This window comes from Prionailurus viverrinus, chromosome A2 (assembly GCF_022837055.1).
Source record: "Prionailurus viverrinus isolate Anna chromosome A2, UM_Priviv_1.0, whole genome shotgun sequence".
NCBI classification, from domain to species: Eukaryota; Metazoa; Chordata; class Mammalia; order Carnivora; family Felidae; genus Prionailurus; species Prionailurus viverrinus.
In genome coordinates this window covers 154,157,538-154,172,610 of record NC_062562.1, presented here as the reverse complement: position 1 = coordinate 154,172,610, position 15,073 = coordinate 154,157,538, and the positions used below count along the sequence as shown (strand labels likewise).

The window sequence follows — 15,073 nt, the reverse complement described above, 5'->3', positions numbered from 1 at the left end:
GGCTGCGGAGGAGGACAGACAGAGGGTCTGGTTGACCTTCCTTTGCTTTGAATGTCTTTGCTGCCACTGTCCTCTTTTCACCTTCCCAGCCCACCCCTGAATCATCAGCATATCCTGTCTGCCCGGTTCTGCTCCTCAAAGGCCAGTGTAGCCCAGAACCCACGGAGCCAGAGTATCTACTGTGGCAATTTTGTCATCTTCCCGATAGAGAAGAAAGGAAAAATGTGAGGGGTAGAGGAGAAGTGCGATGTTGAGAAGAATTAACTTTTTCCCTAGTAACATTTACGTTTTTGAACATTCCTGGTCTTTTTGTGAAAAAATAAGAGTTATATGAGATTAAAAACCCACAAAATAGTATAAACTAGGAAAGAAAGAGTCTCCTTCCTTATCTCTGCTGTTCTGGCAATTCTGTTCCCCAGAGATACCCCCTTTAACAGAACGTTTCTGTGCCTGTATTAGACCCTATATATATTAATGAAGGGTTGGATTTTTACATAATGTAAATTTCTACAGCAGCATTTATTGACCATGTGCAGCCTTTTTTGTGAATCAAATCATAAGATATTTGGTTATCAGAGCTGACAGGTCTTTCTAAAAGTGTTTGTAGAGGGGCTCCTACGTGGCTCAGTTGGTTGAGCGTCAGACCCTTGATTTTGATTCAGGTCATGATCTGAGCCCTGTGTGGGGCTCTGTGCTGACAGCACGGAGCCTGCTTGGTTTTCTTTCTCTCCCTTTCCCTCTGTCTCTCTCTCTCACAAAAAAAAAAAAAAAAAAAAAGAAAAAAAAAGAAAAAAGAAAAAAAGAAAAAGTGTATGTATTTTTAAATAAATGAACGTAACACAATGGTTAATAGCCTATGCTTTTGGCTCAGATAGCTGTGTATAAATCTTGCCTTTTCTATTTCCTCACTATGTGGCTTTGAGCAAGTTAATACCTCTGTATCTCTGTTTCCTCATCTGCAAAATGGATATAACAGCAGCCCTAACTCACTGGGTTGCTCAGAAGATTAAATGATTTTTATGTGTCAAACACCTGGAACAGAATCTGGAAAATAAGTAGGTCAAATACCCTATTTGCTATAGTATTATTTCTTCCTAGGTGTGTAGAGAACTTAATCGCCCCGAGATTGAGATAAATTTCCCTTCTCTGTAAAATGCGAATATTTACATCTATCTCGTAGGGTTTTGTTAGAATTAAATGAGATAGTACATTTAAAGAGCTTAGTTTGTGCCTGGTACTTAATTTATAGTTCATCAGATTTGACTGGGCCTAAACCGTGCTGGGGACCCTGCCCTAACCGGGTTCGGTGATCCCGTAGGGCTGGCCAAGCAGGTGGGCAAAGGGAAGATCAGAGGGTACAGGGCAAGCCTGGTGCAGCTTAAATGCCAAGGCAGATGGTGAAGGGAGAGGAGACATCTCTGGTGTCTGGGCACCTGTTACTGGAGACCCTTTGCCTACCTTGCCAGCAGCCCCCTTAGTGATGGCCCAGCTGGCAGCTGCTCAGGACATTGTAAAGGACGTGTCGGTGAGATGTGGTTCCTGCCTGCTGTGTGCCTGGGGTGGATGCAGGGTGACCTTGCATTGAGGCCGTGCCTAGCAGAGCTTCGAGCTCTTACCCAAAGCAAAGTAGTTTGGAGGAGGAAGTCATGTTAGGTGGGAAGATGTGGCTTTGTTACCTTTGAGATGTGGTATAGAGAACCCTTAAGACATATGTATAAGCTTTTTAAAAAATTTTTACATTTATTTATTTTAGAGAAAGAGTGAGCGGGTGCATGAGCGCCCAAGTGGAGGAGGGGCAGAGAGGGAGAGGGAGACACAGAATCCGAAGCAGGTTCCAGGCTCTGAGCTTTCGGCACAGAGCCCAACACAGGGCTCAAACCCACGAACCATGAGATCATGAGCTGAGCCGAAGTAGGATGCTTAAGCACCTGAGCCACCCAGGTGCCCCACCCTTAAGACGTATCTAGCAGGCAGTTTGGGATGTGTCTAAAGTTGAAGAGGGCTGAGAGGTAAGAGCAAAGACTGAACCATTTACATAGGGGTGGGAATGGAGACCATGGGGATATTGGAGATGTCTTTGGGGAAGAAGAATGTCAGTGAGTGGGGCCATTAACTAGCATGGGACCCTACCCAGCCCCCTAGCCACTCTGAGTGCTTGCTCTGTGTGTCAGTCTTGGTGGGAGGGCCGGGACACGTGCCCCTCACTTTTCAAGCCTGGCAGTTCTGTTTAAAACAGGGACTGCGTAGGGGCGCCTGGGTGGCTCAGTCGGTTGAGCGTCCGGCTTCGGCTCAGGTCATGATCTTGCGGTTTGTGAGTTCGAGCCCTGTGTCGGGCTCTGTGCTGACAGCTCAGAGCCTGGAGCCCGCTTCCGATTCTGTGTCTCCCTCTCTCTCTGCCCCTGCCCCCACTCATGCTCTGTCTCTCTCCCTGTCAAAAATAAATAAACATTCAAAAAAATTAAATTAAAAAAAAAAAAAACAGGGACTGTGTGGAAGGCAGGGAGCATGTGTTGCCCATAGCGCTAACAAATATTGACTCTAAGTGTGGTTTCTTGAGATGGGCCCTGGAAAATGCTTTGTGACGTGAAGCATTTTAGAAATGCCAAGTCAAAGGTGGTATTCTCAAGAAGGGTTTGGAAAAATTCATGGGCCAGAGCTCTACGTCACTACCAAGTGGAAGTGAGGCCAGTTTGAGATCTCTCCACAATGTTTCAGAATGTCTTTTCCCTTAGAACAGAGGAGAAATCGTGTAGGATTTTTTTTTCTTCTAGCCACGTAATATCTTCCTAATGGCACTAATAATTCTGCCAAACTTGTCATTAGAATCACATTTAAAAGGGGTTTGGTCCCCTTCCTTTTCTGAACCTAAAATGTCCACATTGAACTGGATCAGAATGTGAAAATATGGATGGTCCCCAGAGTGACTTCCTCAGGAGGAGTCCTGCTATTTCCCCCGATGCCGGGTGAACTTCTCGACTCTGATCTCACGTATTCCTTGTCATGTCTCCCATCCAGATTTGGAACTTGGCTTCAAACAAACTAACGTTTTTGAACTCCTACAAGATGAAGATGTCAGTTATCCTGGGAATTGTCCAGATGGTTTTCGGTGTTGTTCTCAGCCTTTTCAATCATGTGTAAGTTTCACGATGAACTTTCTACCCGTTGATCTGACCGCGTCATTGATGAGCAGTGACTGAGCCGCCACATTGGTCCTGCGTCTCCTTGTGCGAGGGTTTCTTCCTTGCCACGGGGAGGAGCGCTTGGCCGTGTCTCTTGGCTTGAGCCAGGGTGGGCAGGTTTGGCAGAAGTGGGACCTCTGTTTCTCCCGAGCTGGGTCACTGAAATATGAGTGACCTTTCGCCTCAGGCATATTTGAGGGTTCAGAAAGAGACTGGCAAGCACATAGCATCTTCTGTCCCCCCAACCTGAAAGACTTGGGGTCACTGCTATATCCAGGATTAGCTCCCACCAGTGGGCAAATGGAGACATAAGTGCATTTGGGCCACCGTGCCCTCAGAGTCCTAGAATCCTGATGTAGTGTCTTCCAAATGGCTGCACCCTCTCTCTCACTTGGACTGTTAATGTTGTCTTATCTTTCCTTTTCTTCTATCAACCTGCCTCTCTAAACGTCTCAAACCTATTCTCTAAGGATGTAAATGTACGAAAACATGGAAACTGGTCAATTACACATTGATTCTTAAGCTTCCACCCCAAAGTGACACATACCCCTTCCGTTCCCACCGGCCAGAGCCAGTCCCATGGTGACCGCCGACCTGAAAGCTCACAGAAGTACAGTTCTGCTTGAAAAATAAGATCTATTTAGTGAGCAAACTAGTCACGACTAGTGACTAGGGACCCCTGGTACTCCTGCTTACCTGAAAGGGCCGTGGGGGTTAAATGGGAGGTAATCCCAGAATGTATTTTCTGGAGCAGATTATCATTGGTATCACTGCATGTCAGGCAGGCCTCTGTCTAGTAGTCATGTTTTATTGTGGGATCTCCCCTTTCCCTCAGATAACTCTTAGAATTAGCAATGGGACTGGGGGTCCTTTCTGACATTTTAACTTGGTGGCCCCCAACTCAGCCTTCTGATCCTCTCTCTGTATGTTAGAGCAGGAGTTGGCAAACTTTCTCTGTAAAGGGCCAGAGGGTAGATATTTTAAGCTTTGCAGGCTCGATGGCCTTTGTCACAACTACTCAGTCCTGGCATTGTAGCATGAAAGCTGCCATAGACAATTTGTAAATGGAATGTGACTGTGTTCTGATAAAACTTTATCAATGAACCCTGAAATTTGAATTACGTATAATTTTCATGTGTCATAAACTTGTCTTCTCCTTCTTCTGATTTTTTGGCCAACCGTTTAAAAATATAAAACCTAGTTTTATTTAACTTTGGGCTGTTTAAAAACAGGTGACGGGCTCAGTTTGGCCCGTGAACCTTAGCTTGCCGACCCCTGTCTTAGGAGAAGTGCTTCCTAGTCGCTCCTCAAGGGCACACTCTTTGTGCCCTTGAATGTGTTCGTATAAGCTAGATGTGCAGGTGAAGCTGTGGCCGGATCCCCAGCTCTCCCTACAGGCATGCCCTTTGCTTCTGACGCTACCTTCCAGACTCTGGCTCTCTTGAATCCTTCCTTTCTCTTCTTCTCCATCCATGCATAACTGCTGCTTGCCAGGAGAGTGGATGCGGTGTGGGGGGAAGAAAAAAGAACATTTCGTGCTTTGGGGAGAACAATGGGTGTGTTTCCCACCCCCAGATACTTCGGAAGAACTCTCAACATTGTTCTGCAGTTTATTCCTGAGATGATTTTCATCCTGTGTCTGTTTGGATACTTGGTCTTCATGATCATTTTCAAGTGGTGCCACTTTGATGTGCACATGTCCTGGCACGCCCCAAGCATCCTCATCCACTTCATCAACATGTTTCTGTTTAACTATGATGACCCTTCCAACGCACCCCTGTACAGACATCAGGTATCTGTGGCGTTTCCTTCTTTTATGCGCTGGGCGGGGGTGGGGGGGGGGGGGGTCACGTCTGTCTCATGATCCCAAGTGTCGCAGAGTGTAGTCATTTGCAAGACTGCGCCAGGTTAGCACCCCGCCGGGGTTGTTAGGTCCTTTCAGTTTCCGAAGGTGTTTATTAGACTTGGGTGAGTGCACAGGTGCTGGGGGCGGTATGCCGCTGCCGCTCTGCCTGCTCCTGTTGGGGTGATGCCCGACGTGGGTATCGCTGTGCAGTTGAAAATCGGCTTGTGCGTCGTCTATGAAGAAAGGAAAAAAAAAAACCAAGTCCTTCAGATGGATTGGCCTGAAACCGCACATGGTCTGCATAGCGCCTTAAAATGTCATCATCTTTGATTCTAAACATAAGCTGAGGTGTACGAGAAAGAAACTGGCAAGAGACCAGAAGAGGAGTCCCTCTGTTGACATGGGCAAGGGGCCCCTGGAAAACTAGAATCCAAATCCCTGCTCTTCCTGCTCAGAGCTTCCATGGCTAGTTAGAGATGACTTCTCTCTCTCTGGCTCTCTTTTTCTTTTGATTCTGCTTCCGGGGACAGTACCTCCCAGCACCTGGACCGTGCGGCCGTTCTGATTTCTTCCACTTCTGCCACTTCATTATCAACTTCGCAATTCAGCCTCATTGTCGACTTAACGATTTTGTTTTTGTTTTTTTTTAAAAAAAAGCATAAATGTTCCATGGGAGCTGGATATAAAGACAACTCAGTGAGTAAGTCTTGGTTAACACAAATAGTTTTCCTCTGGCCTCTCCCCGTGGTGATACCGTGTGAAGGTAGATTTTCGCTCAGGGAGGCTGTGCTTACGTAAGTTGTGACTGCTCTGTAGCAAGTACCAGGGCTGTTTGCCCAGTGCCAGGTGACCCTCTGTTGCTCGTGTAACTTACCCGTGGTTGCTCACCCTGCATGTCCGCATTAAACACATGCTCCGCTCCTCCCTTGCGCGGCCTCATGAGTTTGATTCCTAGGTGTGGCCCCCTCCTCTGTGGGAGCAGCAAACAGTAAGAAGAGAAAATGCTTTGTGACAGGGAATTTTTATGCAAAATAAGGAATAATTTTTTTTTAATTTTTAAAGTTTATTTATTTTGAGAGAGAGCGTGAGTGAGCTAGGGGCAGAGAGAGAGAGACGGAGAGACAATTCCAAGTAGGTTCCGTGCTGTCAACGCACAGCCTAACGTGGGGCTCGATCTCACGAACGGTAAGATCATGACTTGAGCCAGGATCACGAGTCGGACGCTTAACCGACTGAGCCACCCAGGCACCCTGAAAAATCAGGCAGGATTTTAGATGATGGTGAAAGAAGACACGTGCCTCTGAAAGCTCTTTTGAGGTATCCCTACTTTACTGTGGTAGCATGTTTTGTTATACATCAATGAATGGTTGTATGAACCACCCATAGATTGTAAGCACTAAGTAAATATATTTGGAAGGTTCATTGACTCAATGCTGGAGTCCAAATGAAAGTTTACTTGTATTTCCCAAAAAAGTCTTCCCTTTGAGGCAAAGGACTCAGACTCATCAATTATTTCATGTGCTAACTCCTTCCCTAGAGACTAAAGTCCTCACCTGGTCTGACATATACACTGAACATTGCACAGTGAGTGACTTTTCCAGCTTTTTCCCCATTCAAACCCCTTACTGGGAGTTGGCTGGTTTCCCCATGCCCTAGTATGAAGATGAATTATCCTGACGTAGTTTCAGGTTTCCATGATGTCATTTGGGGTCATGCAGCTGGAAGAGACGATGTCAGTTGATAAATTCAGCCCCTTCCCGACACTGCCCTGGCCGACTTGGTGCCCTGTCTGGATATCAAAGGACAAGAGCAAAAGATAAATATAAATATCTGGTTGCTGTGTACATCACGAGGTGGGAAAGCCTCACACAAAGATGGACAAACTGCAGGGAGATAGCTTTGTGTGCAGGGAGTCAGAGCTGGCAAGCACAGTGTGTGTTTCTGTGGCTTCCCTCCCTCTCCTGAGCCTTCCAGAGTGGAGAAGCATAGAAGATTGGGCAGATAAGATGTTCCCACCGTTAGCAGGGCAAATCTTGTTACAACTGGGCTAAAAATCATCCCCTGGCGTTCAGTGAGAACTTGGCCAGAACAGTTGAAGAAAAGGGAAGGCTCAAGGAACGTTTTTCCTTTCCTCTGAGCACCCAGTGTCCATTCCTTTCCAATAGCTCTGGCCAAGCCTCCCTGGGCTGCCTGGTTCTTTTGACAGCTCTAGGTCACTCCTCAAAACTGGTGACTCGAAGGTGTATCATAAGTGAGGTGGGGGCACGAGGGCGTGATAGGAAGCGTGTAGCAGGATGATAAGGGGGGATCACTCCCGAGTTTCAGCAGAAGCATAAAGACTATGGGTGCCTCATCCCAGAGGGAACCGTGAGAGAGACAGCCGGAGAGAGTTCAACATGGCTACCCCAGAGCCCCATGTCAGGTGACTCACCCACAGCGAGAGCGTGCTGGTCAGGGGAGAGCGTAAGGAAGCTTTGTTTTTTTATTTGGAAAGAGCAAGAGAGCTCAGATAATTATCTAGCACTGGAAAGATAAAATTACTAATTGAGATAAATGCTTGTGACTTAAAGTGACCCAAGGACTTCTGGCTACAACAGAGTGACCAGTGAAGTCATGGGGCCTGTCACACCTTTCATGCAGGGCCAGGGGCTATTCCCATGGGGCAAGGGATACATAAAGCTGCCCTTATGTGCCTCATGAATACTTGTTCACATATGGTATGGGTAGATAGCAAGGGGGTACTCGGTACAGAATAAGAGAGTGTGTTTCCAGTGACTACCCTGGATTGACACAGGGCACCACTGGTCCGAAATAGGAGTACTCCAAGATGTAAAAGTGAGTGGATTCATTGAAATGCTTTAGATCTCTTAAAATAGGTACAACTAAAATGATCCATGTTTACCATTTTTATCATATGAAGTATGTTGTGTGATCACCTTAAAATGACAGGATCTTACCATTTTAATCTTACAGCAAGAAGTCCAAAGTTTCTTTGTTATCATGGCTTTGATTTCTGTGCCTTGGATGCTTCTGATTAAGCCGTTTATTCTTAGAGCCAATCATCAAAAATCCCTGGTAAGAGCCGTTCATTTAAATTCACTCACTGTGGGTAAGAACGTGGGCTCCTTGAAAATAGAAGTCTGGGCTTTAGAGAGATTGCTGGGCTTCCTGAGACCCGAAGGACCTAAAGAAACTGCCCCCCCCCCCCTGCCCCCCCACGGCATGTTTCCTTCTACAGAGCTCCATATTTCCCTGGGGTCTTATTTTATTTTATTTCATTTTTATTTATTTTTTAAATATGAAATTCATTGTCATATTGGTTTCCATACAACACCCAGTGCTCATCCCAACAGGTGCCCTCCTCAATGCCTATCACCCACTTCCCCCTCCCTCCCACCCCCCATCAGCCCTCAGTTTATTCTCAGTTTTTGAGAGTCTCTTATGGTTTGCCTCCCTCCCTCTCTAACTTTTTTTCCCCCTTATCCTCCCCCATGGTCTTCTGTTAAGTTTCTCAGGATCCACATGAGAGTGAAAACATATGGTATCTTTCTTTGTATGACTTATTTCACTTAGCATAACACTCTCCAGTTCCATCCACGTTGCTACAAAAGGCCATATTTCATCCTTTCCCATCGGGGGGGGGGGTCTTATTTTAGAATAATGTTCTACTAAGGGCAAGCATGTTTAAATCTTATATTTTGCAAACTTTGCTCAGGGTGTGTGTGTGTGTGCATCCGTGTATGTGTGTGTATGCACGTGTGTGTGCACCAAATCTACGGGTAGCTAATGACTTACAACAGTCTGAACACGGTTGTTTCATTAGTTGGAAATAAAAGTACTTTACTACAGTTTTAGTTTATTAATGAATATTGAAAGTTGTTTTTACTAGATTTTAAAGTTGTGAGGTTTCACTGTTCATCTATCATGTCATAGATTGTTTGAGTGAAGTTGTAAACACATACAAGTAAGCCAGCTTCTATTTATTTGTGATTTTTCCCCATTGCCAAACACCAATTTCAGTCCATTTCCTCCTTTTGTCTGAACTGCTTCTGAGCCCCAGATTTACTCAGGGAGCGAAGAAGAGTTTACTATCAGTTTAAATCAAATGGGATTTGGGAAGATTGACCTCCTAGGGCATGTCAAAGTCTAGAAATCCACACGAGCGCTGTTTCAGATTATCACTCTCTGCTTTCTCTATCTACATCAGTACAAAAGAGTAAGTGGAACTTGCTGAGATCACATATGTTTTAAGTTGTTGTAAATATTTTCAGATAAATTCCCCCCCCCCCCCAATATCTGTTGGGTATTGACCTGGCTGAGTTCTGGACCTGGAGATGATGAGACTGGAGTTCCAGAGGTTTGTCCCTAGGTGGCGCCCTCTCTCCACATCACCAGCTTCTCTCCCTATTGTGTCCTGCCCGCCGTGTTTAGTTATGAAATTGTCTGATAAATACAATTTATATGGGAGATAAATAAATAGAAAGGCGAAGCAAAGAAGAATACTTGTTTATTGTTTAGTCCATTTGTAAGAGACCCAGATGGTAAAGCGTGGCTGAGGTGGAAGGCTGTCTAGAGGTGACCAAGTACTTCAAAGGAACGTGGCAAATAGCTCTTTATAGACATAGATGCAACTCTCTTTTCTACCTGTCCATAAATTTAATGAGCTTAAGTCCATGAGTCCCACCTGAGTCCCCAGACTCTAAAACAATAGCTTCCCTTGCTCTTTGCTCCGCAAAAAGTGTAAACAGTTGCTGATCTCAACCTGGTTGATTTCTCTCTTTACCCCATGGTAACTTACACAATAGGGAAGGAAATATAGAGGGTTTTCTTAGTCTGCCATCCTGGATGATACCCCCTAAACCAACTCTGGGTAGTAAGAGCTCCCTAAGACTGCATGGAGGGCTGTCTCCTTGGGATTCCTTGGAATGCATAGCTGTTGATCGGTTTTATAGGCTGCTGATTAGGGTCTTGGTGATCCTTTTTCATGTTTCGTTAGAAATATTTCTACCACCTCCATCCAAGAGATGATCCCACTAGGGCGTTATTTGCCCCCCATCCAGTTCCCTCTGTGAAACCTTAAGGAGGCCCAGTATATTGAGATTATAAACATATTTGTTCTGATGGGCCTCAGGGGTATGAGCAGAAGTCCCATGTATTCAGGCTCCTCTATATGCTATAACCTGCGGCCCCTGCAGAAAGTGGTTTGGAAACCTCTGCACTAGAGGGCCACCGAGTAGTATTCCATTGTGTACATATATGTATATACACCACATTTTCTTAATCCATTCATCAGTTGATGGACATTTGGGCTTTTTCCATAAATTGGCTATTGTTGATAGTGCCGCTATAAACATTGGGGTGCATGTGCACCTTCAAATCAGCATTCCTGTATCCTTTGGATAAATTCCAAGTAGTGCAATTTCTCGGTTGTCGGTTGTAATTCTATTTTTAATTTTTTGAGGAACCTCCGCACTTTTCCAGAGTGGCTGAACCAGTTTAGTTTGCATTCCCACCAACAGTGCAAGAGGGTTCCCCTTTTTCCACATCCTCGACAACATCTGTTGTTTTTCTGAGTTGTTAACTTTAGCCAGTCTGACCTGCGTGAGGTGGTATCTCAATGTGGTTTTGATTTGTATTTCCCTGGTGATGAGTGATGTTGAGCATCTTTTCATGTGTCTGTCTGCCATTTGGATGTCTCCTTTGGAGAAATGTCTGTTCATGTCTTCTGCCCATTTCTTCACTGGATTATTTGTTTTTTGGGTGTTGAATTTGATAAGTTCTTTATAGATTTTGTATACTAACCCTTTATCTGATACGTCATTTGCAAATATCTTCTCCCATTCCATTGGTTGCCTTTTAGTTTTGTTGATCGTTTCCTTTGTTGTGCAGAAGCTCTTTACCTTGATGAGGTCTCAGTAGTTCATTTTTGCTTTTATTTCCCTTGCCTTCAGAGACGTGTCAAGTAAGAAGTTGCTGTGGCCAAGGTCAAAGAGGTTACTGCCTGTTTTCTCCTGTAGGATTTTGATGGTTTCCTGCCTCACATTTAGGTCTCTCATCCATTTTGAATTTATTTTTGTGTATGGTATGAGAAGGCGGTCTAGTTTCATTTTTCTGCATGGTTACTGTCCAGTTCTTCTAGCATCATTTGCTAAAGAGACTGTCTTTTTTTCCCATTGGATACCCTTTCCTGCTTTCTCAATGATTAGTTGGCCATATATTTGTGGGTCCATTTCTGGGTTCTCTATTCGATTCCATTGATCTACGTGTCTGTTTTTGTGCCAATAGCATACTATCTTGATTACAGCTTTGTAATACATCTTTAAAAAAATTTTTTTTAACATTTATTTTTTGAGAGAGGCAGACAAAATGCAAGTGTGTTAGGGACAGAGAGAGAGGGAGACACAGAATGCGAAGCATGCTCCAGGCTCTGAGCTGTCAGCACAGAGCCCAAAACGGGGCTCGAACTCACGACCTATGAGATCATGACCTGAGCTGAAGTTGGACGCTCAACTGACTGAGCCACCCAGGTGCCCTGTAATACATCTTGAAGTCGGGAATTGTGATGCCTCCAGCTTTGGTTTCTTTTTCAACATTACTTTGGCTAGTCAGGGACTTTTGTGGTTCTGTACAAATTTTAGAATTTTTTGTTCTTTTTCTGAGAAGAATTCTGGTGCTATTTTAATGGCATTGCATTGAATGTGTAGATTGCTTTGGGTGATATCGACATTTTAACAATGTTTGTTCTTCCAATCCATAAGCATGGAATGTTTTTCCATTTCTTTGTGTCTTCTTCAATTTCTTTCATAAGTTTTCTTTAGTTTTCGGCATATAGATCTTTTACCTCGTTGGTTATGTTTATTCCTAGGTATTTTCTGGGTTTTGGTACAATTGTAAATAAGATCGATTCCTTGATTTCTCTTTCTGTGACTTCGTTATTGGTGTATAGAAATGCAGCCGATTTCTGTACATTGATTTTATATCCTGCAACTTTGCTGAATTCTTCTATCAATTGTAGCAATTTTGGGGGTGGAGTTTTTTGGGTTTTCCTTGTAGAGTATCATGTCATCTGTGACGAGTGAAAGTTTGACTTCTTCTTTGCCAATTTGGATGCCTTTGATTTCGTTTTGTTGCCTGATTGCTGAGGCTAGCACTTCCAACACTATGTTAAAACAACAGTGGTGAGACTGGACTGCTGTCATGTTCCTCATCTTAGGGGGAAAGCTCTCAGTTTTCCCCATTGAGAATATTAGCTGTGGGCCTTTCATATATGGCTTTTATAATGTTAAGGTATGTTCCTTCTCTCCCGACTTTCTTGAGGGTTTTTATTAAGGATGCTGTATTTTGTCAAATGCTTCTTCTGCATCTGTTGACAGGATCATGTGTTTCTTCTCCTTTCTTCTATAAATGTGACGTATCACATTGATTGATTTGCAAATATTGAACCAGCCCTGCAGCCCAGGAATGAATCCCATTTGATCATGGTGAATAATTCTTTTAATTTACTGTTGAATTCGATTTGCTAGTATCTTGTTGAGAATTTTTGCATCCATGTTCATCAGGGATATTAGCCTGTAATTCTCCTCTTTAGTGGGGTTTTTGTCTGGTTTGGGAATCAAGGTAATGCTGACTATGTCATAGAATGAGTCTGGAAGCTTTCCTTCAGTTTCTGTTTTTTGGAACAGCTTGAGAAGAATAGATATTAACTCTGCTTTAACTGTATGGCAGAATTCCCCTCGGAAGCCATCTGGCCCAGGACTCTTATTTGTTGGGAGATTTTTTTATAATCAATTCAATTTTTTTGCTGTTTATGGGTCAAATTTTCTATTTCTTCTCTTTCAGTTTTGGTAGTGTGTATGTATCTAGGAATTTGTCTATTTCTTCCAGATTGTCCAGTTTGTTGGCATATAATTTTTCATAGTGTTCTGTAATAATTGTTTGTATTTCTGTGGTATTGGCTGTGATCTGTCCTCTTTTATATGTGATTTTATCTATTTGGGTCCTCTCTCTTTTCTTTTTGAGAAGTCTGGCTAGGGGTTTATCAATTTTGTTTATTTTTTTTAATTTCATTTTTTATTTTTTAAAATTTACATCCAAATTAGTTAGCATATAGTGCAACAATGATTTCAGGAGTAGATTCTTTAGTGCTCCTTACCCATTTAGCCCATCCCCCCTCCCACAACCCCTCCAACAACCCTCTGTTTGTTCTCCATATTTATGAGTCTCTTCTGTTTTGTCCCCCTCCCTGTTTTTATATTATTTTTGTTTCCCTTCCCTTATGTTCATCTGTTGTCTCTCTTAAAGTCCTCATATGAATGAAATTATATGATTTTTGTCTAATTTCACTTAGCATAATACCCTCCAGTTCCATCCATGTAGTTGCAGATGGCAAGATTTCATTCTTTTTGATTGCTGAGTAATACTCTGTTGTACATATACCACATCTTCTTTATCCATCCATCCACCAATGGACATTTGGGCTCTTGCCATACTTTGGCTATTGTTGACAGTGGTGCTATAAACTTCGGGGTGCATGTGTCCCTTTGAAACAGCACACCTGTATCCCATGGATAAATGCCTAGTAGTGCAATTGCTGGGTCGTAGGGTAGTTCTATTGTTAGTTTTTTGAGGAACCTCCATACTGTTTTCCAGAGTGGCTGCATCAGCTTGCATTCCCACCAATTTTGTTTAGTCTTTAAAAAAAAAAACAACCCGGCTCGTAGATTCATTGATCTGTTCTACTGTTTTGTTTTGTTTTGTTTTTTTTTTGATTCTATATCATTTATTTCTGCTATCATCTTTATTATTTCCCTTCTTCTGCTTCCTTTGGGCTTTCTTTGCTGCTGCCTTTCTAGCTCCTTTAGGTGTAAGGTTAGGTTGTGTATTTGGGACCTTTCCTGCTTCTTAAGATAGGCATGAATTGCAATGTATTTTCCTCTTAGGACTGCCTTTGCTTCATCCCAAAGGGTTTGGACTATTGTGTTTTTATTTTAATTTGCTTCCATATATTTTAAAATTTCTTCTTTAATTTCCTGGTTTACCTGTTAATTATTTAGTAGGATGTTCTTTAGCCTACATGTATTTGGGAGCTTTCCAAATTTTTTCTTGTGGTTGATTTCAAGTTTCATAGCATTGTAATCTGAAAATATGCATAGTATGATCTCAATCCTTTTATAATTATTGAAGGCTGCTTTGTGACCCAGTATGTGATTTATTTTGGATAATGTTGCATATGCAATCAAAAAGTGTGTATTCTGCTGCTTTTGGATGAAAAGTTCTGAATATATCTGTTAATGTGTCATTAACATCTGGTCCAATGTGTCATTGACCGCTGTTGTTTCCTTATTGATTTGCTGCCTAGATGATCTGTCCATTGTTATAAGTGGAGTGTTAAAGTCCCCTACAATTATGGTATTATTATCTATACATGTGTTTATGTTTGTGATTAATTGATTTATATATTTGGGTGTTTCACATTGGGGACATAAACATTTATAATTGCTAGCTCTTCTTGATGGATAGACCCCTTAATTATGATGTAATACACTTCTTTATCTCTTGTTACAGTCTTTGTTTTAAAATCTAGTTTGTCTGACGTAAGTATGACTAGTCTGGCTTTCTTGTGCCATCCAGTAACCTGATAGATGGTTCTCCATCCCCTCACTTTCAATCTGCAGGTGCTCTCAGGTCTAAAATGAGTCTCTTGTAGGCAGTATATAGATGGATCTTTTTTTGTTTTTTTCATCTATTCTGATACCCTGTGTCTTTTGACTGGGGCATTTAGTTCATTTACACTCAGAGTGATTACTGAAAGATAAGGATTTAGTGTCATTGTTTTATCTGTAGGTTTCATGTTTGTGGTGATGTCTCTGGTCCTTTGTAGTCTTTGTTGCTTTCCACTCACAAAGTCCCCCTTAGGATCTTCTGCAGGGCTGGTTTAGTGGTCATGAACACCTTCAGTTTTTGTTTTTCTGGGAAAGCAAAGCCTTTATCTCTCCTTCTATTCTGAATGACAGCCTTGATGGATAAAGGATTCTTGGCTGCATATTTT

The 15,073-nt window shown here is 42.9% G+C and overlaps 1 protein-coding gene across 6 annotated transcripts in view; it reads left to right on the top strand.

The window, feature by feature from the left end:
* The window catches only part of ATP6V0A4 (ATPase H+ transporting V0 subunit a4), a 98,604-nt gene that overhangs the window by 56,897 nt on the left and 26,634 nt on the right, over window positions 1-15,073 (top strand). For all 6 annotated transcript variants that reach the window (XM_047850746.1, XM_047850743.1, XM_047850740.1 and 3 more), the window contains 3 exons: window positions 3,016-3,134; window positions 4,755-4,971; window positions 7,999-8,100. In XM_047850746.1, coding sequence (XP_047706702.1) covers window positions 3,016-3,134; window positions 4,755-4,971; window positions 7,999-8,100 — 438 coding nt within the window. The remainder of the gene's footprint in view (window positions 1-3,015; window positions 3,135-4,754; window positions 4,972-7,998; window positions 8,101-15,073) is intronic.